Raw genomic sequence first — 26,776 nt, forward strand, 5'->3', positions numbered from 1 at the left:
ATATAACGCTTACCTCAGGGGTGGCCAACCTTTTGCATACCATACGCCAATTTTTTGACAGACGAGTTCAGATGCGCCATATAACTCGAACACTTTTTATACAGTCTTATGTTCAATGTTAGGAGTTGATAAATAGAGATAAGAATAAATCTGCTTCGCTTAGGGGAGAAAAGGGAATAACTTAATCACGCTGTTGAATTAATTAATTTGTGACAGTAGTCAATAATGATCTCCTGTACGAGAGAGTGATTGCTTGATGATGGTGCTATAGCTGCCAGAGTCTCGTTTGGTGAAGATTACTCTGCACCACAATTATTGGCACTGAGAATGAGATCAGCTTGGAATAACTTTACTCACAACAAATGTTTTCGGCCATTTACACGCCTGTAAACAGATCGAAAATAAAGATCGCAAGACTCAAAATACGTGCATACACTGTAATTTACTATGTGGAGAACACTCATTTTATCTGCAAAATAGACTGTTATGAATTGTGCAATAAATGAACTTGCCAAGACAGACTAAAAAAAATTTATTTTTCTATATAATATTCTTAATCGCAAAAAAGCCAAATCTGGCAATTTTGCTCAGAAGTAACTGAAGCGCCACTTGTAATCGTCCAATGCGCCATGTTTGGCGCATGCGCCACGTTTTGGCCACCCCTGGCTTACCTAGATGATATCTTTTAATTTATATAAATGTTTAACGGAATAATATACAGCCTATGTCCACCATGAAGGTCCACTCTAAATATTGGTGAAAGAATTTTTGAAATCGGATGAGTAGTTTCAGAGATAACCTCCTATATCCAAACTTACAAACTTTACCTCTTTATAATATTAGTATAGATTGTATACAGTGTTATACTCATTTCTTTTCGCAAAATTAATCCAAAAAAATAGGGACGTTCAAGGGGGACACTGTGTATATTAAATTTATTTATGCATTTAAAATAAATTTTAAACTGTTTCTTAAATTTATTCATTATACATATGATCTACAAAAAATATTGTTTTTTGTTTTTAACAAAATTCTAATATATATTTGGCAACCATTCACAACAAACAAAAAATTGAGTAACTATATAACTGCACATTTTGTCAATTGCTACACCAGTTAACGACTAATATAACAATAATCTCAAAATCTGTGCTAACATGACTGGCAGACTTATACCAATAAAACTATTAAAAAAACTGTTGCGTACTATAGACCACCTCCGGTTTTTGATGTATCTCCTAAGACGTAAAATCTGTACATTTGATTCATCTGTTCGAGGAATATAAACGTCAGTACCGTGTGAGGTCCGAGCCTGGCGTAGTAAGGTGTGAAACCTTTCCATAGACTAAAAAATCCCTCTGAACGTATGACTTTTGTTAATACATCCTGTAAAAAAGGAGAAGTGTGTTAATTTATTATGATAAAAATTTCAAAATTTATTTTTGTAATAGAATAGAAACATTGTGCAAGTTGTTCATTTTGTTCGCTTCCTGACATTTTTAAAGAGTTTTATCATATTTTTCTTCTAATAGTTTAATAAACTGTTATTTTTGTAGATTATCAAGTTGCTATTTACTCCATGATAATATTTAATATATGGAAGTACATAGATTTGATTTATATTTACATCAAGCAAGTATAAAACTTTGATCTAAAAGTATGCTGAATCTTGTTCAGAATTTTTTTTATAAAATTATTTTGTACTCATGAACTGAAATTATAATTTTCAAACATGTTTGTGTCTTTGAATGACTAAACAGATCAACTTTAATCACATTATTTAAGGATCCATCTTTCTGTTGGGTCTTGGCTTTCTTTCCTTGGATTGTATGCAACTTCTACACTTGAATGTATATTATAAGTGCATTTTATTATAAAATTTATTTATTTGTATGATATTATTGACAATTTAAGGAATCTACATGCTATCATAAGATCAGATACGAACACTGGATATTTTATAGAAAATTTAAGATTTAATCTTCAATTTCCAGTAATCCATATACAGTAGAGCAGGGATGGCCAACACGTGGACCCCGGTCGACCGCAAAGGTTTTGAAAGTAGCCTGCGAAGCTAAAGTTGAACAATTTGCTTTCACTTAAATTAATGTTTAAAAATCTTAATTCGACAATTTATTCTTACAATAATAGACTGTCTGTATTTATCCCGACGAACAATGCAAATGAATGTTAACGCATGCACATATAAAAATCCTAAAATTGTTTGCCCATATTCATAGTCGCCCGCAGACTATATTTTACCAAAAAAGTAGCCCCTAAGGGATAAAAGTTTGGCCACACCTGCAGTAGAGCATCGATTATCCGACTCAATTGGGGACTGGGGTTGGTCAGATAACTGAAAATACAGATAACCGAAAAATATGAAAAAATACATTATTAGTATAGTATATTAGTATATTCCATGTAATTAGTATATCGCTATTAACTTACTTTGCATTGAATTTTCATTGATGTTAAGCCTAATAAAAATTTTTTTAAAATAATAATCGTCGCTATTGTATCGTTAAAAATTAGAAAATTAAGCCTCATTTAAATACTGGGTCCCTTTCATGGTCGAGCCAGTATTGCCAGCTAAAACACGTAAAAATACTATTAAAGTAGCCAAGACATAGTCAAATATTGTATCACCACATACTAGCGGACATTTGAATTTGCCGACTAGAACGCAGTCGCTTAACCGATGTGACGGTTGATCAGGGGTCGGATAATCGATGCTCTACTGTATATATATATATATATATAATGAAATCTGTAAAGTAAATCTTTACAGAATTGAAATGTTCAATTATATTATATCATCATATAATTCAATTCATATTACATCATTATTTAGTATCTTAATTCAATTTCTTGAGTCTCTGCTCCAGTAATATGATTGTGTTTGATATTTTGTTTAAAATAAACATCAGTTTGGTAGAAAATTTCACATTAGAATATGTTTCTTAATTAATAAGCAACAAATTGTGCTTAAGATCATGCTATACAAAATGATCAAACAGAAGTAGAATTCGTGAGAAGCATGCAATGAGTTTGAGATGCCAAGAGCAGGCTGCATTTGTTGCGTAACTGGCTCGTATGTCACCAGGTCTGATTCGCCGTTAAGGAGGATCTTCATATACATGGTGTTCACAAAGTCCACGAAACATTACAAAATTGTATTTTCACAAGGAGACATAGATATGTGTTCAAATGCTCACAAAATAAAAGAGGTACTCACAAAATTATGTTTTTATGTCTTACAAATGTATGTACTTTAAAAAAAAAAAAAAAAAAAAGGGACTTTTTATTATTAAAAACTAAAATTATAATCAACTCATTATAATTTAATCCAGTGTTAAAGCAGAAAATAAATAAATTAACAGAATTTCTAACCGAGTCTTAGCAATATCTACAGGCATTGAAGCTGCCGTTGTGATGAGACCACTGATCATACTTGCAGCAAAATGACACATTATATTATCTTGAAAATAACCTATAAGAAAATATAATTGGCAATTTATAAATTTAGAAATGACATAAGATTTTTCGGTTTTAAAAAGTAAGATAAACAGTAAAAAATCGGATAGTTTCGGTTTTTTGTCACGTATATTACAATAGGACCTTGCTAATCCAAACCTAGTAGTCTAAAATTCTGGTTAATCTTAATGGCCAGAAAAATTTGGATCTCTCTCTCCTCTCCCCTTTGAACAAAATCTGTGGCTATTGTGCTTACCTTGCACTGCCCAAAATGTGAGGTATGTCTAAACCCTTAAAATAAATTAAAACTTTATTATGAGAATAGAAAATAAAGGCTAATCTTCTCTATCTTTGGTCATATATACAGAAAGAACTTGAAAACCTTCCATATATGAACCAAATTTGTCAGTTCTCAAAAAACTGACTGGTATCAGTCATCTTGTAATACAAAGAATTGCTATAAAAATGCACTGAATTCAAATGTCGTCAATTTTTAAATTCATATTGTTCCAAGACAAAGCTGATGATGCTTGAAACAGTTGTTTTTTTACCCCGGTAATGGGGTGAAAGGTTGAAAGTATTTAATTTTAAAGAAGTTACCCTAATAGTCTTCAAGAAAGCAGAAAAAGGTAGCTCATAATTATAAAAAGTATTCATAATTATGCATTAAAAATTTTTGTAAACTGATTGCATTTGCAAATATAATTAACTATAATATATGATAAATAAGTTGAGTGTCTTCAATAGTAGATAATAAAGAGTCCATACTGACTCTGTTTAAGGAGCCTAATAAATTATTTATTTATGTTAAAATGTTTTTGGAATGTGTCATTCTATCCTCAGCAATTTAAGCTTGAATTTGTTTTGTATTCTAAAGAGCATACAATTCTATTGTTATAGAAATGTATGCAAAAGTTACCTTTCGTAATTATTTGAGAAATTGTTGTTTTGAAATTATGTACAGAGTTATTTCCTACTGCTTAAGTACTTGGTTTAATTTTATTATATTTCATAAACTTTTTTGTCTCAAATTGTTTGTTTTTCTTGCCACCTCCAGTGGACTTTACATTGGATGTGGCTATCACTTGAGTTCAATTCAAACCTTCATCAACTTTAGCTTGAGTTCAATTTTTCTCTCCTCTTCTGAGATATTCTCTCCTTCCTTTCCTATAAAGGGAGGCTGAAAATGTGGCCATCTGCACTGACCACAATTTCTCTCCAAATGAACTGTTGCATTACCATTGTTCTCCCGTGTCTGGGGATACATTCTACTAGCTGATGAAGTAGTTTTCACTTGCATCAACTAGAGCAAGCAAAGTAACTATCCCTTTTAACTAGCATTCTGAGTTCATTCACTCAGAACTTGGAACAACATCAGCAAATTATGTCTACTTTCATACTAGTATAGTAGTGAAATGTGTAAAATCTAATTTTTTTTATAATTCTTCAAATATTTATCAATATATTATTGTAACAGTAGCATATATCCAGATAAAAACACATACCTGAAGACATTAACATCTGTTTTGCTTGAGAATATGAAGCTAATTGTGCAGCATTGACTACCATGGCTCTTCCAATTGTTGGAACACAACCCTAAATTAGCAAATAAAATTAATATAAATAAAAGTTAGTGACAATAATCAGAAGTAATAATACCTTCTATAACCATCTGTATTATCCAAAACACATGGTTACTGTGACCTCTTTCTAATGATTGTGCCATTCTAATGATTGTGTTAATTATTAAGTTATGCATCTCAAGTATCTAGTTAAATATTAAACTGGTTTGTAGAGCAATGAACAGTATTTAAATTTTGAAAAATCGATATAATATTTCAACTTTTGTTTTAATTATTTAAATTATACATTTTATTTTTACAATGATTTAAAAATTAAAGTTTAATCAATAATAAACACTGTTACATTTTATTGTTGGGCTGAAATATAGAATATTGAAATATTGTAGAATACTGAAATATTGTTGGACTAAATAAACATATTAATCATTAGCATTTAAGATTAAAAAAAAAAAAAAAAATTNGTCTAAATTAAAAAAAAAATTGCATCTGTTGAATATAAGTATTGAACAAGATTTTTATCAGATATTTACATTACTTATGCTTTGAAATTATTTTAAATGATATATATGTTAAGGAGGATCTTCATATACATGGTGTTCACAAAGTCCACGAAACATTACAAAATTGTATTTTCACAAGGAGACATAGATATGTGTTCAAATGTTCACAAAATAAAAGAGGTACTCACAAAATTATGTTTTTATGTCTTACAAATGTTCAAATAAGTCCATCTTTGGTTACCTATCCTATAGTCCATTTCACTCTATACCCAACCCATCATAACAAGGATGTGGTAATGTTAACTGTGATGCAATAGACAGTACCTCAGCACATTTCCACAGTGATGTTCATGCATATCTGAACAAGAAATTGTTGCATTGTTGGATTGGTTGTGTCTTGGCACAAGACACAAGCAATCACACGCTGGCTACCCAGATCATCATGCCTTACTCCAAGCAACATCTTGTGGGGTTATATGAAGAAAAACGTGTACATGCCACCCCTACTACGGGAACTTCAGGATCTGCGATACCACATCATAACTGCCACAATAACAGTATATGCTAGATCAGGTATGAGTGAAATGGAGTATAGGATGGATGTTAAAGCCAAACAATTACTGTATTAATGAAAGGGTATTGTATTTATCAAGAGATGGCATCTAATGCCTACCTCTAGGCCAAATTACTTAACATTTAATTATTAATAGTAGCATTAATATAGCTCAATATATGGTAATCATTTGATTTTAATTAAACAATTGGGTTTTCAGATGTTCATATTTATAGGATAGATATATTTGCTTTTTCTTTCCCCGCGCGCGAGTGACACATCATTCCAGGAAGAAGGCAATGGCAAACCACTTCCTCAACTCTTGCCAAGAAAACTACATGGACAAGAAAAGACTTGTCCATGCAGTCACCAGGAGTCGACAACGACTTGATGGAACTTAACAACAACAAAATATTTGCTGTGTGGCCAAAGGGGATAAATTGAACATTTGTAAGATGTGAAAACATAATTTGGTGAGGACATCTTTCATTTTGTGAATATTTGAGTACATATCTATGTCTTCGTATGAAAATACAGCTGTTTGTGATGTTTTACAGACTTTGTAAACACCCTGTACTTAATTCAAACTGATTTTGTTTTGTATTTACAGATTACTAAAAATAAAATTAATCATATAAAATAAACATTTTGGAATAAAAAAAAAAGAGTCTTTTTATAAAGTTCAGTTATATGTTGATAAATAAAACAAATCATTAAAAAATTAACATTAAATAAATATATATTTAGAAAAGGATAGAAAACTTCATCTTCTTAAACAGTTTAACCAAACATTCTGTCCAGGTACGTAAACGAGAAACATTTACCTTATTCTCTGCTAAATTTCGTTAATTGTAAGCCTAGAAATAAGTTAAAACCCCTCTTACTCAGATACTTGTACAGTTTGTTAGCAGCGGACATGTTAAAAACATTTTTGTCCTGCTTTTCTGTCTTTAGACAACCCCCGCTTTGTTTTCTGTATATGCAGTATATCTCTCTCTCTACTTCTGCTTCTACTGTGTTTATTATTCCTTTAGGCAATAAGCCAGCAAGACAGAGAAGTTTTCTAGTAAGTACAAATTATAACTAAAATACAGTCGATCCCCCTATAATATGGGTTCTTATAGTTCAGATTCCTATATCACGGCAAAAAAATTGCGACAGTATTCGTACAAACATGCTAAAAAAACTCATATAATTCGGTAAAACGTCATCGCTGACTCGTGTTGCGACAGGATTGGTCGAATCTAGACCAATAGCAGATACTGTACAAACCGTCGAGTTTAAACGAGCAGTGGACCTACTAAAAACCATTTATTATTTAACGTCCATAAAAATTATATTCATATTAATGATGTCTCTAAAGTTCAGTGAATTTTTCGCAAAAAAAATAATCTATCGGGAAGCATGCGAGCGCCATTCGATGACAAGCTCCACGACAAAAACAAGCTTAAGCAATGGCGTAGTCGAACGGTGCATGCTCGGTAAGTAATCCTACAATTTTTTGTTTATAGCATAGTTTATATGGATTATTCCCAAAAAATTATACGTATTTTGGAAATGTTGAGTCGAATTAGTCTAGAATCGATTAATTATATGGAAGAAACCTTTCAAACAGCCTTAATCCGTAAACTGCATACGTGCCGGNTATTAAAAAAAAATGGCATGTGACAGTTACACAAGAGAAAAACATTCAAATATACTTAAAATATTTCTGAATATATGGAGCAAAATTTTATTACACATATTAAAAATGCTACGTGAGAAAAACACAATAAAACTTCTCTAACTCAAAGAAAACAAAGCACTTGATAGGTCTCAATGGAATATCATATGGATTTAACATCTCCAAATTAAATTTCTTAACTCAAATTTTCTCCAAGTTGAAGTTTTTTGTGGTCCCCAATACCAATTTATGTTAATTTCAACTTCCCCAACTTGAACTTTAATATTTTTTTACCCAAATTGATTCTAATTTTCATCAAATTAATCAGATTTTCATGAAATTTTCAGACAGTTAGTTAGTTGTATCTATTCTCCAATACCAATTTTCAGACAATATACCAGTCCAAAGTGAGAGGTCCCCTTGCCTTATCTCAACAAAACGTACCTGCGAAACTATTCGATTCCATTAGTTACATTGAAGATTTTTCTGAAAGGTGTTACATGGGCTGTTTAAAACAAATAAACAAAAAAATACTATCAAAGATTCTTCATATAATACAAGAGAGGTAAAAATACAAATCTACTCAGAATTGGCATTTTTTACTCTATTGTTCTCTAACTTGAAATGTCTGTAAATCAAAGTTTTTCCTGCCTATTGAAGCTTCGAGTTAGAGAAGTTTTACTGTACGTGAAAACTAAAATATCACTCAGTAGTTTTTGTATTTGGATTGCTAGAAACTGACAAAGTGTAGTTTGCTAACAAGAGTCAGATTTAATGACACTGGGAGTGGGTCAATAAAGAAATATTCTATATATTTCATTTACTTAAAAAAAATGACAAAAGCGGCAGTGGCATAGCAAACATAACTGGCGCCTGGGGCACGGCACTTTATTTAACACCCCTCTCCCCCCCATAAACACATAAAGTTTGTCTTGGAGACCATTTGGGCACCCCTCTGCGCGTGGTGCCCGGTGCATGATACACCCCGTTGCACCCCCTCGCTATGCCACCGAAAAGCGATCCTGATAAGGAACAAAAGGGCCCTCTCTATCTCGAACCCTCTTGACAGCTCTGACTCTATATAAAATGAAATCCTACTGTATTTTATTTATGACATGAAGTTGAATTTACGAACTTTATCAATAATTATCTAAAAATATTTAAAGAATAAAAAGAAACCTAAAATATAATAAAGTTAAAACTACTTTCTTGGAATTGAAAAACCTTTAATACTAGTAAATTAGTGCTTTCAAGTGGAAAACAGTTTTATTCTTAATTTACTTATAACTTGAAGATTTAATATATTTTTTTTTATAAATAAAAATAATTTCTTACCCAGCATACATCCCAAATAAGCCTTCCGATTTAATAATCGAACGTATGGCATGCAAGCTAGTTTTGTGTTCTCTTGCTTTACCGCCTTCACCTAAAAAGTAAAACATTAATACTCATTTTTCTTCAAGTTCTTTAAACTGTTCCATAAGTTTCACTTTACTAAGCTTTAAGAATTAATTTTATTTCATGCTTAACAATTTTACAAGATTTATTATTATAAACAACATTAAAAAATACACCTTTTTTTACTATTGCCTTCTTTTTAAGTATTGTAATTTCTCATGAATAACTGACAAGTTATTTGTGTTTTAAATTTGATTTGAAAGAGGAGTGCAGGTTATGCACCACTCCAATCATCTGTTGATTTTAAATTACAATTTCAACCTTGCCCAATAGCTTTTCCTTTAACTAAACTTACTAAGAGCATCTTTAAAGCTAGGAAAAACGATCACATGGCAAGTTCTTGCATATTCAAATAGTCGCACTTTAGTTGATTCAATGTACTAAATATGTTCTGGAAGCTCTAGTAGAACTTTTAATGTGAAAAGATAATGGCAACAATTTACTTTTAAAGGTAAAGATACTGCTGAAAGGAATACACGTATGTAATATATTAACTTTACTCTAGAAGTTAGTACAATGTCACTAGACTCTTCTTCTGTAGTAAATCAGCAAATTTCATTTTCTTTCCTACTGGCCTATTTTTAAAATTTTCTTCTTCTTGGCAGGAAATATGAATAAATTAATGCACCGTAGATCTGTTTTACAAACAAAAGCTGGTTGTAGCTCAAAGATAAACACACCAACACCAAAAAACCAACAACATAAATACTTTAATACACAAACAAATGACGACGAAGAACCCGATAATGACCATTTAAGACAGGTAAAAATGCTTGCTTGTATATTATGTTGCTGAATTTTTGGTTTTCGTGTGTTTCTTTTTGATCTGTTTTACAGAAATGCTTGAGTTTAATATCAAGGGTGGCAGATCAAGTATGAATGGTGTCTAAAAATTGGTGACAAAATGTGACACAGAGAGTAGAGTAGTCAAAAACAACTTAAAATTGATGGCATCATATTTGAATAACCTCTAAGCACTGCACAGTTAGCTAGCTACAAACATGATTTTTCAGAAACAATCAAAAATACATGACTCAACAATTCTTATAAAGCCATCCAAGTTTTAGAAACAGAGTTTAGATCTTATTTATTTATTATTTATTTAATTCAAGTTTTAATTGATATCACTAGATACTTTTCTTTCAATATGTATATTGGAAAATGCTAAATTTTCACAAATTCCCTCCATTCTGTATGATGTTAAGCAGTGCCGTAACTAGCCTTTTATGTGCCCGGTGCGAGCTTCTGTAACTACGCCCCAAAACTATGACCCAAAACTTGGTCCAGGTCATTTCTGCACCCCCAGGGTCTGTGCCCTGTGCCTGGGCACCGCCCTAGTTACGGCAGTGACGTTGAGATGGTTGTTTAATAAGAAAATGATGTTACATTCTTTAAATTATCTAAATTTAGAAATAAAGTATGCTCTGAGATTAACAATTTATGTATTATACCTTCCTAGGGAGCAAGGAATAAAAATTGATCGATTATATAAAATGAAATGTATTATTTTAACTAAAAGACAACTATTTACTATGACTTACCACTAAGTTGCATTCTATTTTTTATGAGATCTAGAGGCTGTACAAATATAGTAGCACCCATGCTATTGAAAAAAGAAAAAATGTTTTAATTTTATATTTCTATAAAGTATTGAATTTTAACTTTTTAAACAAAACATATAAATAAATAAATTTATAAATTACTGTTTAAATAAATTATATCAAGAAAGGTGTGGAGCATGTGGATAATTTCTAATTAGCGTACATAATGATTTATAACCACTTTATTCATACATATAAATGTCCAAACCTGATAGTTATATATTAAAGTCAAACAATTGCTGAATTATATCAGGCTATATTACTACCGTTCAGAACCGTAACTAGGGTATGGACAATGTGGCCCCCGCCATAGGCGCCGATTTAATAAAGGCACCAACAAGAAGGTTTCGGAATAATATGTATTCAAAATTAATAACACAAAAAAATTTTTATATTTATATTTATATAGTATTTAAATGTCATTAGATAATTTTTTTATAATAGCATTTTTTTAGAATAAAGTTATTTTTTTTTTAATAATAAAAATTAAAAAGGTGGCATTTTTATTCTTGGCCACAGGTGTCCGAAATCCTAGTTACGGCTCAGCTACTGTTATCATTAATTAAATGGGTTTGGGGGTTTGAGTCCCTCTTTGGGCCAATTCTTTTCTTCAAGAACGTTCATCTAAATCAGGCCTGACCAACCCAAATTGTTTCGTGGGCCACTTTGATCACACGTAACGTTACGGTGGGCCACAATTTAGGCAAACATGCTTTTAAAAAAGTAAAACAAATACAAAATGAATAAGATTTTATTGTTATACCAAGAATTCGTACTCGCACTTGCGCATTATAACAATGACACATGCAAATTTTCATTTATTTAATTGTTTTGGTATACACATAACGGAAAACAAAAGTTTTAATAGATATATAATATTGCTTAGCGGGCCACACAATTTAACGCGACGGGCCGTGGGTTGGTCTAATCTGATCTAAATTAATTATTAAAATATTAATTTAATTATAATTATTAATTTAGCAAGAGTGCCCCTACAGCCAAACTCTAAGGCGTGCTACCTAATGATTGCCTCTTTAATGAATAATAGTAGTAGTAATATAACGCAATATAATTCAGCAATTGTTTCACTTTATTCATGGTGTTTGAAAAGTTTCTATGAAAAGGTATTAAAGGTTATATGGAAATCAAACAAATGTATAACAAAAATCAATAATTTACTTTCATAAATGCTGAAAGTATCCTCCTTCATTCTCAAGACATAATCTAACAAACATACCTGCAAGAGTCTGCATGATGATGGACTGTGCATAGATTGTGATTGTTTCTTTCAGCTTATCAAATGTTTTTAAATTATTTTTACGCACTGATCCTTTTGTTTCTTTTAAACAAAATCAGGTGATCAGGCAATCTTAGTGATTAAGATTGCTGAGAAATAATACAATCACTAAAGAATCTTGGAGTAGCTTCATAGAGATCCAAGTGTGTGCTATAGCACCACCTTATTGATAATAGGCATGAATTTCTCTATCATTTAGATGACCTGTAAATGAATAGAGAATATCTAAGCAATATCTCTCCAAGTTGATGATGCAGTTAAAGAATATTGGTCTCACAATCTGTTTTCTAGACATTGCTATTCAAACTCCAACTATTTTCACTATTTGGTGGCTGTTCTTGAAGAGCATGAGATTCTCAGTGCGATGAATACGATGAATTTTGTAAATTTAGATACTCTGGTAGATAATAACCACGCCCAGTCATCCAGCACTTTGGTCCTGTGATCTTCTACAAAGTTTAGGAACTATTGACAGTGTCACATTCTTTTAGTGGGATCAGCTGTTTGCAATTCCACTAAAAGAAAGGGAAAGGAAAAACCATAATGTGTTTTTGACTGCTTTGTGGATATTTCCTAGGTTGTTCTGTTTCCTGTGCCATTCTTCATACTGACTTTGACAAGCTTTTCAACAATTTATTTACAATAATTTTGTCACAATGTTGTCAGCACACTAGGTCTATCATTTCTTAGGGCTTCTGACATCAAGTTGATGCTCTGAAATTTGCTCAGCATATCCTGTACAGTCACAATGTGAAAGTATAGTATTTGGAAACCTTTCTTGGAATTTTTGTTTCACAGTCTCAGAATATTTTTCACCAGCTTAAAACATTCTTTAATGACTAGCATCTTTCCATGCAGCTAACACACACACACTGAACGAAGACATTCAAACAACAAATTAAACTGTCTGTACATGGCTACGGAATAGTGAAGCAGACACAACACTGCCTGATGTACCAGCATCACCTAAAACCAATCAACAAGCTGAAAGGTGAAACCACAACCTATAACACCCATTGCAAAAAAGACTTTTTGAATGTATGGTATAATCATATTAAGAAATTTGCTGCTTTACCTGTTAGCCGGCAGTGTTTAAATTACCGAACTCTATAAACCCTTTTCAAAATCAAAAGATGTTTGCAAAAGATAGATCTCGAGTTGAAAACTACTTAGGTTTCGTATGTATGTCTGTTATTTTAACTCATAATAATTTTAATGGTTAAAATTACACAAATAATCCAAAAATTAATGAATAATTTTGCTTTTGTTATTCAAATCATATCCAGATTAAATGCAGTATGTAATAGATGGTTAGTGTCTATCATTACAGACTGCATGTAATTTAACTACTACTCAGAAATAGAGAAACAAAACACTACAATGTATTAAAATAACAGTTTCATTTTCATTTCATCCTTATTATTTAGCACTTTTTTTATTTATTAAACACTTGTATTTAACTTGTTTTGTATCATTCTCAAATCTTGTAACTCAAATTTCATCTACTTCTAATTAAGGTAGAAGACCAAAACTTTGAGGACCTATCTAACTCTGATGATAGCTTTTCAATGCATTTTAATGTTGTTTCAGTTTAGAGAGATCCCACCCATACCATCCACTCCAGCCCACAACCAAATAAACAGAACTAAATGTAGAATTTGTGTGTGTAAATACACTGTAGTGGACACTCATATCATCACTCTCCCAATCTCAAAAAACATTATCGATAAGTGTTTTTTAAAATATTAAAATTATTTAATTCATGTCTCAGAATACAAGTTTTTCAAATTTTCCATCCTACATTCTTTAAGTGTTAAAATTTATCCTGACAAGAAAAACATTTTCCACTGCAGCATTACTGGTGAGGGTAATGTTATACAATATTTTGAAAATTATTCTTTATTTTCCAGTAGTTGTGTAATACACACAAACTAATTCTGGATTGGATCGATGGTTTAAGGCAACAAAACATTTAGGCAATCTGCTAAAGGAAGAGTGGCTCCTGGGAGAACTTTTATGGGAAACTGGCTCCTATTTAGGTGTTAGACACTTGAAGAAGACCTGGAAAAGTTCACGTGGTCCGCCTGCTGGTGAGGTTGCAAACATGTGACTAACTACTAATGTTCAATGGTTTCAGCCACTGGTGAGCCACACTCAAACTAAAATTATTGTTTTCTAACTTTCTGATTTTACATGAGAATTCTGCCAACCATTTTAATTTAAGGAGAAGTGGATGCATATTCATTGGTTGGAAAATGGAGCGAAAGACTGAACAGAGAGTTAACATCATAATCCTTGTGAAAGTGAAGTAAACTGTAACAGAGTGACTAAGGCTTATGGTGTAGATTTCATCTCTCATACGCACATTTTTAAATGGCACAACTGATTTTTGGAAAATAGAGAAAGCATAGACAGGTTGTATGTTTTTTGTTTTTTTTTTTAAATCCAGGATATTGACATGGCAAAGTGGGTTCCCAGCAAGCCAGATGGTAAATATGCAGTGTTACCTCAAAGTCTTGATAAAATTGTGCAAATGTGCAAGAAGGAAATCACAAGAATTGTGGGGAAACTGTTGGATTTTGCACCAAGACAGTGCACCAGCCCATAATGCTTTGTGAAGCATTTTTTAGCTAATCCATCATCACTTTGTTTCAGTACCCATCCTATTTGCCAGAGACCTGCCTCCCTATTCTATCTCTTTCCAAAGATCAACTCTGTGCTCAAAGGAACATTTTTTTGTCAGTGGAAGATGTGAAAATAAAAACAAAGGAGATCCTCAACAGCTTTCAGAAAAATAATCTGTGAAATTGCTTTGAATGTTGAAGTTTCCTATTCAGCTGTGTGTCAACTCAGAACGAACTGCTCTGAAGGAGATAATAGTTGATTTTCTCAATATGTTAAAGGAAAAGATATATGCATATTGTTTTCAATTATTTAGCATCAAAACTGGACTTTGTTAAAAAATTGTATCAACACACCTTAAACTTTCAGCAATATTATACGTTGCTGAAAGTTTAAGGTGTGTTCATACAATATTTTTTTTTTTTTTAACAAAGTCCAGTTTTTGATGCTTTATATTTAAGTTGGAAAAATATAAACCTATTTTTAAATATGATTTTAGTTTAAAAAGACTTTTGTAATATTCCATGCGCACTTTGAGAATTTTTGAATTTGTAAAATATGTATTCATCCTAACAATGCAGTACAATGTTCTAATTTTGTTGTTCAATTCACCCAACAATGGTCTTATTTAAAATGACCAAAAACATTAGCACTGTTGAAGGTTTTCATTACATTAAGTTTAAAATGTGTTGGTACATCATTTTCAATCATTGACTATTATTTGTAAACATTCAACTTTAGAACACGGTTTCCTTTGGCCTCACCAGTGATCGAGTAGATAAAATCACCAAACACCGGTAGTCGTCCCAGGTTTGCACCTCCCAAAAAGCCAGCCGCACAAAGTTTACAGAGTTTTCTAAACGTGCATAACACCTAAATAGAGACCAGTTTCCTATAAAAAATCCTCCCGGGAGGATTCGCCCTCATCACGTCACCTCGAGTTGCATCGTCGGTTTCTTTCAGATAAAAGGCAAGCAAATACTACTTTCAACATTGTAACTGCAAAATAATGGCATATCCAGTTATACAAGATTGAAATATGTTTCATTGCTTTGTATTCCTTCTATAAGCAGACCACGCTGTATCTAATTATACTTCTAAGCGTATTATTTGCGATAATTTTGGAATCCCGGATACGGAGACCCGAGACAAAATTGCAGACTATCCGACCTAATCCCGCTAATTATTTAACGCCCAATTTTATATTCGAGCACCGCAAAAAGAATTAAAATAACATTTCAAGAACGCTTAACCATTTACGCGTTCTTTCGTCGGCTCTACAATATCGACGAGCGTAAAAACGGAGCGAATCACTTTAACTTTTGCAACGTAACCTACTTTCTCCATTTTAAAACTTAAATACAGAAATTTTATGAAGATTAAATGAGTAATGCATAAATAATAAAGGGTTTGAAGCCAAAAAAAGGTAGTAATTTAATCATATTTTTAAGGCTCTCTACCATTTAAACTTTAAAAAAAAAATTATGCAAGTAGGAAACAATAACCTACATACAAACCAATAAAAAAAAACTCAAAAAATACAAAAAAATAATTTAAAAATAAGCTGAAAATTACATTTTTTAAAGCATTTATTCTTCAGAAATTAAGTAGAATATTTAATCTTATCGCTAGGATATTGCAATAAGATAGAATTTAACTCAACAGGTCGATTTAAGGATTTTAAATCCTTCTTTAAATACAAACCAGAAATGATCTTAATTCATTTTAAAAACGATATACTGTATTTTCCTACCCGGCAAGTCCTCCAAAGAGAAAACGTATGGACTTGGGCATCGGAGGAGGTTTCGGTGTGGAAGCCATCCTACTTTTTAGCAACGTTAGTGATGTAAGTAAGGGGGGAAAAAAGGAAGCAAAGTAGGTGAATTAAAGGGGTGTAAACGGGGGTTGACAACCGTAGCAATACCGGTTCGAGAGTAACACGTTCGGGTATATATAACGAGTCGGAAAGGAGACGTTGTCCGTTCTGACCTTGGCCAAGGGCGTTTAGAAGTTGTCTGACGAATTTCTCTCTGTTCTTTGAGATTATTTAAACTCGTAAGTACACTAATTAATGTATAAAACCTTCGTCTAACGTATTTTCTAACGTAATACCCGATAATTTTATTCTAACTTTGCGTATTTTACCCGTTTTTTTTTTAACCACACGTAAGCGATTGTGTAATCGATTAATTTTAAATTAATCGATTTCGGATTTTAAATTTTTTTACATTGTTACGTTTTTCAAATTTTTTTTCCCGCGTGTAATTGAGTAATTAATTTAATTACTCAATTACACCCGGGAAAAATGGCCTTCTTGGTTTTATTCGTACGAAATCCTTCGTGTAAAATTGAGGAAATATGGAAGGATTCTCTTATTACTAATGTAATTGGAGATTTTAGCTTTAATATTAGCTAATTTTGGTACTTTTTCTTTTTTAAATTTTGGAATGTTTCCATAATTGTCACTCGAATTTAGATCTAGAATAAAGATTGGTAAATTATAACAATGTAAGGAAGGTTTCCTGCTTCATGGTGCTTCTGAGTAAAAGGTTGCCTGACCAGGTTGATGTAACAGTTGCTCTTTTATGTGTAATTCTAAAGTGGTTTCTGGGACTGCTCCCTTTACCGAGAGAGCAGGAATTCTGGAAACTTTTTTTTTTAATCAAAATTTTGGTATAAAAGGGAGGTATATCCTCATTACAGAAGAAATTGCTACTTAATACTAGCAGTATTAAAAAGAGAATCTTGTAACGTCAATTTTTTTTGATACCGAACTAAAGGTCTTTGTGTTCTGAACTAGAATTCTTTTTGTAGTTTTTAAATCTCTTATTTCGGAGGTTTGTTTTCAAGTAAAAAAGAAGAAAAAAAATGCTGCTTTTAGATGTTTGCTAAGCTTAAAATTAGGGTTTGTCTTAAATTACAGGTTCTGCTTAAATTCTAGATAATCTTTTCTAGAGGTTTCTAGAGGTTCTAGATAATCTTTTCTAGAGGTACTGCTTAAATTCTAGATAATCTTTTCTAGAGGGCTTGTCTAAAGTCTGTCTGATCATTTAATAAATAATAATAATAAAAAGTTTTTTAAAAGGTAAATAAATGGCTACTTATTCCAGGAAGCCAGGTATAACCTTCCATTAAAAAGGTATATCCTCTTTCCTTTTTATTCCCTTTTTTTTTGCAAAAAAGAATCCTGAATATTCCTTTCTTGTAATATTGCTTCAAATTTGAAATGCTTGTTAATGTGCTTTGGTATGTAATGGGAGGAAGTTATACATATGTATATCCTTCTACTGAAAGTGAATTATTCAGATTTTGACTTACTGGTTGTTGCTGAAAGTTATCTTGGTTTTGTAGAAAAGCCTTGCTAAGTCTTAATGTGATGTTTAATTGTACTAAACTGCTATATAAAAAAAAAACCACAAATTGCCATGGAAACCTTTTTTAGCAGTGCACGCTGTTATAACTTAATACGATGTTCAATTGCTCTTTTACGGCTTAGGACGAGCCTAAACTTTAGATCTAAAGTCTTTTGCATAAGTATCGTTAACACCTAATTTTCTGTTTTAACATTCCAGAATTGAATGTAAAATGGCAAATAATTGACTGGAAATACAACTTAGTAATTATTGATGTGGTGTAAAGCTAAAGCATTTTTGAATGATGTAAAGTGAAAAAATGCTCTAAACGACTATACTTAATTCGGGTGAAGTTGTGCATTATAAGAAAATCAAGTTCACTCACTCTCATTTTGATTCTAATAATAGATAACTGTCAGACAAGACGATAGGTCTGTTCTCTCTGTTCCAAGGGAAAGGTCACATTGAGTTGAAGTTATAATAAAATGCTAATTAGAAAAAAGCTCAAGCATTTGTAACTCATTACAGCATTATCCAGAAACTTCTTTAAAATCAATAATTCAAATGCTATGTATATTTCTGTATATAAGACTGTTTTTAGAACAAAAACTTATTATTTTTTTATATTTTAAACCTTAAAATTAATCGTTTATAACATAAATGCAATGAATTGCTATGTATATTTCTGTATATAAGACTGTTTTTAGAACAAAAGCTTATTTTTTTTTTATATTTTAAACCTTAAAATTAATCGTTTATAACATAAATGCAATGAATTGCTACTTAACGTGCGCGCACTGTCAAATTACTTATAAATAGCTAAAAATTTATGGCAAAAATAATCTGTTCCGTTCAAAAATAATTCTTAACTTTTCTATTCAATAACCTTAAGTTCAGTGTGTAAGATGAGTTATTTTTATTATAGAATACTTCCGTTAGTGTAATCTGTTAATCTGAATTTCAATAGCCTGATTTAACTGTGCTGTTTTAACTCATTTATAATCTTTCTGTATTAAAGTTTGTAATGGATGATGTCTTAAATCACACCATAAAGTTGTTTATATAACTTTTATAGTAAATAAAATCAGTGATCCAGAATGGAGAAAATATTTTTTAAAATAGGAGGAACATCTCTATTAAGTTCTTTCCTTCTAATTTTGATTATTAGTGAAGTGTACTAAAATACATAGCAAACATAGTTCAACCGTCTTTATCGTGATCTGCAAACAAAAATCCATTATTTGAAAATCTTATCTAGAGTATTTAGAAAATCAATATATAAATGTTATCTTTTCTAATACATTTAACTTCCACTTCAATTGCCTTCTCATAAATCATGTTTTTTGTCCCATTTTAAACAGTTTCAATGTAAAATACTACAAAACTTTTAGTCTAGAGATGAGAAGACGATTGCTGCCGAATTAACGCGGAACTGTGCGTCAGTGTTAACTTAAAGAATTGAGCCCTGTAAATGTTTTTATTAGGATATTGGCTGATTTTTTTACAATTAGTCACAGTTCAAATCTTGTTTAAGAATAAGACAATCTGTGATTTTTAAACTTAGCTATATATAATTGGCTTTTAACCTAAGGTGGGAATTCATCAGGCTGCATAAATTGTTGTTTAATTAAAACATTATCGTTATCAAAATGAGCGTATTTAGTCCCGACAGATCTATTTAATAACAGGTTTTTTGTGTGATGCGTAAAATTACAATTGAGCTTCGAGAAAACTAAACATTTGTCATTTCAACGTTGTATGATAAGCGGCTATAATAACTTGTACACTTTTTTCTTGTAATTATCAAAAAAGTAAAATTTCTCCATTTTACAGGTGGAGAAATTTTATTGCAATTCTACATAAAAATAGAATTATTGTATTAAAACTGTTGCGCATAACAATTGATGTAATAATAATTTCAAAGTTTTTTCTAAATAAATCCACGATTAAGCAATAGTTTTTTAGTGTTCGGCTCGTCGTAAGAATTTCTAAAATGACCGATAAAATTAATTGTAACTTCTGTACGTGAACTTCTGCCATCCTTTTGACGTAAGGTCATATAAAGGTCGTGTGAAGGTTACTTAGAGGTTAGGCTTAAATTTTCATTGCTCGGCTTCCTGGTTTTTTAGATTTGACTTATGGATCAATAATATTGACACATGCCATCTGCATTGCACTAAAATAGCATATATGTATTGCATCATTTTAAAATAGGTAATATATGTGTATATATATGTCTGTATTTTGACCTGTTTAAATTTTGCATGCATTTAACAGTAAGTTTTTTCAATTATTTCTTCTTGCTTGAAGCTTGTATTAAGCCAAACTACTGGATTATATCTGGTTACTTTTCTGCAATTTAATTTCTAAATAATTTGTCCTAGATATAATCTGGTGGTAGTTTGTCTATATTACAAATTTATTGGGTTTAGAAATGTATTTGTTTTTATAATTTTAGCAAATTTGAACTTTTTAAATCAGATTTAAAACTCATCTGATCAGTTCAAGTTGTTACTAAATTTTCAAATATCATTTTTGCATTTGGCCTTTTTATTTCGTTTAAATTTTGTAAACTTTCGTATCAAAAAATATTCTAATATAAAGGCCGTCTGTGCAATTGCGCGAACACGTGGTATACCCAGGAGTCTCCGCTATTCGTTACAATTTTTGTTCTGTATTTGTATAATGCCTCCTAAAGAAATTAGGCCAGGAAGGCCTTGAAAGTACTTAATATGGTTAGTATTAGTTGAATCGAGCCTATAGCTAGAACTTCATTTTGGAACTTCATTTTATTTGGCACTGGCCATTGCTGACATCTTACACTCCTATCTCTCCATTTTTGCTATTGTCAATAGGCTGCTATTGAAATTTGGAAGGTGCTTTAGCCCCACAAGCTCATTCCTTGCCTATATGTCAGAGTTGGATGACTGAATTCAAATGTTTTCTTAATTCCATAATTAATGGTTTGATGATGATGATGATCCTATTCCTCACTTGTATTAAAACAAACCATTTGTCATAGTGTACTAATCTCTTGTAACAAATTTAATGATGTTATGAATTAAAAGATGTAATAAATTAACTGTTTAGTGTCTATATAACAATAATAATCAATTCTAATTTTTTTTAGATAATTCAAGATGTCTGACGGTGGTCCAAAATTAGGAATTAACGGGTAGGTACCATTTTTATTATCACTTGCAAACTTTAATATTTGGAAACGTTTTTTTAATGTTTTTCCCAAACAATCTCTCTAGATTTGGCCGAATTGGGCGTTTGGTGTTGCGTGCAGCATTAGATAAGAATGTCGAAGTCCTTGCGGTCAACGATCCTTTCTTAGATGTTAATTACATGGTAAAATATCATTTTTAATTGGTATTTTAGGCTTAAATTTTTATGCTTATCAAGTATTTTATATATATATATTTTTAACTGACTTAAATATTCACTTATTCTTGGTTTGATTTTAATTAAGACATTTGTGCTTTGTTTTTAGTCTCTGGAATTTTGAACTTAAAAACCTGAAGTTACCTTTTTATGTTTTTAAGACGTTAAATTCTTTACTATAATTGAAGTATTTTGTTCTGTGTTTTTTTTTGTAGGCAGCAAGTTCTATTGAGTTTTATAAACTCTAATTTGTAAAGACTCTATGATAAGCCAAATTTTTAATTTTTATCAACTTTACTGCAATTAATCAGCATTCTATTAATAGCAATAAAAAATTTATTTTTAAATCGGAGATTTTGGTATATACGATTCTTATACTGGGTCTTACGTGGGATTGCTAATTCATTACCTACAATAGATAAATCAAGATGATAATCTATAAGACCTAATTTTTGATGCATATGCTAAGGATGTGAAATCAAAAAAATTTATTTTTGTTAGGAATACATTGTCTATGTAAATTCATTCATAAAAATTATTTTACTCATTTAATGAAAATGCTAATTTACAATTGAACTCTAACATCTGATCAATATCATTTTCGAATTACAGCTGTCCCTTGATAGTCCAACGTTTTATAATCTAACATGCTCAGTAGTCCGACGCCCTTCCCGTCAAGGTACCCATCCCCGTTACGTGTCTGCTTGCACAGAAGCATGTCGTGACGTGAATCTCGCCACCCAATTCTTACACGATGACACACATTTTGTGTGTTTTTCTGTGAGCAGTTCTGTTCGAACAGTTGGATTAGGGAATACTGTAAGCTACTGCTAGCAAAACAATGCCAAATATGTAATCACTTTCGGTAATCCGGGCACTTTTGGTAATCTGACACCCCTTTGGTCCCATACCTGTCGGATTATCAAGGGACAGCTGTATTCTCAATCTGATTTGGTATAACATGTGCTGCTGCACAATTTTTATTACTTTATGCAGCTAAAGAATTGCCTTTCCTCTGTCAGTTCACTCCCGAGATACATCTTAACCTGGCTAAGATCTAGAACGTGTCGATGTTAATAGTCAATTATTATCATAAAACAAAACAATATAAATGCAGTTAAATTGCAACTAGTATGTGTAGTCTCCCCACTTTTTAATTCAAGTTTCTGCTTTTGAATTTTTAAAACTTAAAATTTTATGGCGATGCATAATAAGCAATATTTATAAGTTTAATTCTGTTCAAATTTGTAGGTTTACATGTTTAAGTATGACTCCACGCACGGTAGGTACAAAGGAAAGGTGGAAGCCGAGGGAGGTCTTCTCGTAATTGACGGAAAGAAGATTCACGTCTTTCAAGAGTAAGTTTTTAATCTATTTTTTTTATTTATTTAAAGTTAGTATTGTCTATTGAATCTCTAAATTTTCTTCTTGAACAGACGCGATCCTGCTCAAATTCCTTGGGGCAAGATTGGAGTAGACTATGTAGTTGAGTCGACTGGTGTCTTTACCACAATTGAGAAGGCAAAGGTAAAATTTCTCCCTAATTTTATATTAGAAAAATTTAATGCGAAGTTTTTATGGTCGTGAGAAACTGTCGGGAGAAAGTTAATTCACCTGTAATACGTAAACAACTATTCTTATATGAAGACACTCGGTAGAATGACATATAATCTAACAATATCTTATACATCTATACTCCATGTTTGTTGCTCATCCTCTCTAAACTCCTAAGTTAAGAGATGAGTGGATATGTGGTTTCATTTTGATTTTTTTTTATTGTATTTTAACCTTGAATATTCAATAACTTTTTTATTCTTACGATTTTAGGCCCACGTAACTGGGGGAGCAAAGAAAGTAATCATCTCTGCACCTTCGGCAGATGCTCCTATGTTCGTCATGGGCGTAAACCACGACAAGTACGAAAGTAGTATGGAAATTGTAAGCAATGCTTCTTGCACCACTAACTGCCTGGCTCCTCTTGCAAAAGTTATCAATGATAAATTTGGAATTGTTGAAGGTTTGATGGTGAGTATGTTTTCTGTAAAGCACTTTACCTCCCATTCATTATGACCTATATTAAAGATCGTAGTCTGAAACATTTAATTCAGATGAATTTTTAGAAATTTAGCTTTGGATAAGTCATTAAGCTTCTATCTAATGGAATTTTTGTTTTCGTTTTTCAATAAATTTTTATATATAAACTATCCACCTTAAGAGCAGTTTCTAAACCAATTAATAAATTGGTTAGTCAAAACTGGAGTTTGTTTCAATGGATTGCAAAACACACACCTTTTTGTTCAGAAGACAGAATAGCTAATATATTGAGCCATTAGTTTCATTTAGTTGGTCTTCCTTGATTTAATTAGGTCTTCTAAACAATTATCACTGTTTCTTTCAGTAAATGTTCTCCTAGGAGAGTTTTTTTCTGACCTCAGATGGCAAATGCATTTGGTTTTGCCACGTGCACCTTTCTTTACCAGTAAATTTTTTTTCTTTATCTCACTTGGGATATTATCCCCAAACTTCCCTGAAAGAAACTCTCACTGTCCTAAAAGTATTGTTTTTGCAAAATAATTATTTAAAAATGCTTTGTTTTTTGTTAGTCCAATTAATACCATTGCAGGAGCATGGATATCTACATCCATTCTAATTGATCTTGATCTTTATCAATGGACAAAATCGTCATATTGATTTTATACACATTTTGGCATGCAGTAAATTTATGTAACTATTCTAGACATCTTTTACAGAATCGTCGCACTCTAATCAGATTTTTATAATTACACTAGTTCATAGTGATTTGTTTTGACAACACTGAAAATTTTCAAAGATTACTACTATACTTCACTTAATTCAATGTTTACATCCTTTTTTATTATCTTTTTGTGGTTTGATCAGTAAATATTCAACGAATAGAGCAGTAATTGGAATGACAGTCTCACTGGCATACTCATTTTATATTTTTCTACTAAATGACTGGCTAAACCATACAGTTAAATCCCAACATATCATTTTTTTTTTTTTTTTAGAAGTGTAACCCTGCCTTTGTCAATAATAACCTGTAATTATTTAAAATTTTAATAGTTTTTACATCTAAAAATCTTTTTTCCAGACAACTGTTCACGCTGTTACTGCCACTCAGAAGACTGTTGACGGACCAAGTGGAAAGGTAACTTCTCAAATCTGGTCTTTTGATTTTAAATTTTATTAATAAAACATCTTCTACTAAGTATATATTAGCAAGGTTATTGATTGTAGTTTCATGAATGTCATTAAAGATGTCCTTTTTAAAAGGTGCCATACAGTAGAACCCTGTTTTATCTGGCTCGGATGGAACAGGGCCCAATCCAGATGACTAAAAATCTGGAAGAGTCATTAACATAATAGCTTAAATAAAAATATAATATACAATAGATGTAAAAGTATCTAGCCTATAGTGTACAGTACAACAATATGAACAGTATAAAGCAAAAGACATATACCTAACATACAGTAATTAGGTGTAGTGTTCCATAGGAAAACCAAAGGACTTATTTGAAGTAATTGCGATTTACTGTTTTTTTGTTACCTGATCCTTTATTATAAAGTTGCAGGTGTTCAAAATTTGGCATTTGAGCCAAGGGGGACACAGTATTCTTACAGCTGCAACATAATACTCAGGCAATAATGTACTACATAAGTTAGTAATTTTGGTTTTTTGTTTTTGATATATAGGGTTTTCCATACATTAATCCTATCTCCAGAATAAGAAAGATAAACGGAATCTGGATAAACAGGATTCCATTGTATTTGACTTTTCTAGCTTATAACAACTTGCAATTACCATGTAATCAATCACATCCATGAAAGTAACTTTACAGAAACAACTTATTTTTTTATATATAAATTAAAATAATTTAATAGTGGATACTTCTCTGAAGTCAAGCAACCATGAACTTAAACTATTTTTTATATAAATTAATTTGAAAATACAGAACTAAACTCTTTTTTTCCAGAACTGGCGTGATGGACGTGGTGCCGGTCAAAACATTATTCCAGCATCTACAGGTGCTGCAAAAGCAGTAGGAAAAGTTATTCCAGAATTGAATGGGTATGCTCTTATTTTGCTTACAACTTTTTTAAAACCTGTTCCATTCTCTTCATAACTTTTTTTTTTCCATAGAAAATTGACCGGCATGGCTTTCCGTGTTCCCACTCCCGATGTTTCTGTAGTGGATCTCACCTGCAGACTATCCAAAGATGCAACTTATGATGAAATCAAAGCAGCAGTAAAAGCCGCCGCCGCAAGCGATAACTGGAAGGGAATCTTGGGTTACACAGAAGACCAAGTTGTGTCCAGCGACTTCATCGGAGACACCCACAGCAGCATTTTTGATGCAAGCGCTGGCATTTCATTGACCAAAAATTTCGTGAAATTGATTTCCTGGTATGTTCACTTATTTTTTTTTTTGAATTTTTAGGAAAGAGTCCTACTAAATGCAACTTTGTAACTTTTTTTTCCCTCCCTTTCTTCCAGGTATGACAACGAATATGGTTACAGCAACCGTGTAGTCGACTTAGCCAAGTACATGTTCAAACAAGGCTAAACTTCTATGCCTTTTTAGTGCTAAACTTGGTGCACGAACTGTGCGTAATTAGCTTTAAAGATTAATCTGGATAGTTTGTTTATTCTGCCTAAAGTCTGTGATGTTATGTCATGTTCCTAATTCCTAATATCTTTCCTGTGATTTTTATTTAAACAAAAAAGAAATCTCACCAGAACAGTATCAACTTTTGGCTTTAGTCTAGACTGACTTCACATTTGTAATTCAAATCTGTACAGTTGTTCCTATTCACAAGTGATTATTAAAACCACGTTAATTTCGAAAATAAAATGTTATTACAAAGTTTTTCTTGTTTAATGATTTAAAATAACACTCCACCTTGATAAACTTGAACTAAACACTATGCTTGGTCCAGAGCAGGATTGAATTTGAAATAGAATAGTATTAAAATACTATTTTCCTACTTCAAATTCAACCTAGCTGTGCCATATTGTCCCTGTATAGTGGGAGGGTTTAGATAAGCTGTTTGCCTCAAACCGTATACTTTGAGGTAAGCAGTGTTGATACTTTGGCTTAATCCGATAGTACGAATTCTAGGAATCTGGGTAATAAGTTTTGTCATAAGATAGGCTTTGGGTTTGTTTGGAAATGCTCGTCGGCAGTGAATGACATCTGTAATTGATTCGTTATCCTCTAACCTGCCCTTGAAGATGTAGGTGAGTCTGGTAGTAATCAGTA

The 26,776-nt window shown here is 31.7% G+C and overlaps 2 protein-coding genes across 2 annotated transcripts; one reads left to right on the forward strand and one right to left on the reverse strand.

Moving 5' to 3' along the window:
• Positions 1-948: 948 nt before the first annotated feature.
• Positions 949-16,716, reverse strand: LOC111625584 (mitochondrial 2-oxoglutarate/malate carrier protein-like). Its single transcript, XM_023368767.1, has 8 exons — positions 16,508-16,716; positions 10,776-10,837; positions 9,112-9,202; positions 5,147-5,204; positions 4,983-5,073; positions 3,394-3,493; positions 1,837-1,843; positions 949-1,386 (listed from the first exon to the last, which is right to left on the reverse strand). The coding sequence occupies exons 1-8, from the start codon at positions 16,573-16,575 to the stop codon at positions 1,207-1,209; spliced, it is 657 nt and encodes a 218-aa protein (XP_023224535.1). The 5' UTR covers positions 16,576-16,716; the 3' UTR covers positions 949-1,206.
• LOC111625577 (glyceraldehyde-3-phosphate dehydrogenase-like) lies at positions 16,678-26,383 on the forward strand. The gene is made up of 10 exons (XM_023368757.1): positions 16,678-16,809; positions 21,238-21,282; positions 21,365-21,461; positions 22,746-22,852; positions 22,931-23,021; positions 23,322-23,519; positions 24,607-24,663; positions 25,490-25,584; positions 25,657-25,920; positions 26,011-26,383. Exons 2-10 carry the CDS (start codon positions 21,248-21,250, stop codon positions 26,078-26,080), a joined length of 1,014 nt encoding a protein of 337 aa, XP_023224525.1. The 5' UTR covers positions 16,678-16,809; positions 21,238-21,247; the 3' UTR covers positions 26,081-26,383.
• The last annotated feature ends 393 nt before the right edge of the window (positions 26,384-26,776 follow it).

The sequence above is a fragment of the Centruroides sculpturatus genome, unplaced genomic scaffold, assembly GCF_000671375.1.
Source record: "Centruroides sculpturatus isolate CEXI.00-Female unplaced genomic scaffold, Cexi_2.0 scaffold389, whole genome shotgun sequence".
In the NCBI taxonomy this organism is placed as follows: domain Eukaryota; kingdom Metazoa; phylum Arthropoda; class Arachnida; order Scorpiones; family Buthidae; genus Centruroides; species Centruroides sculpturatus.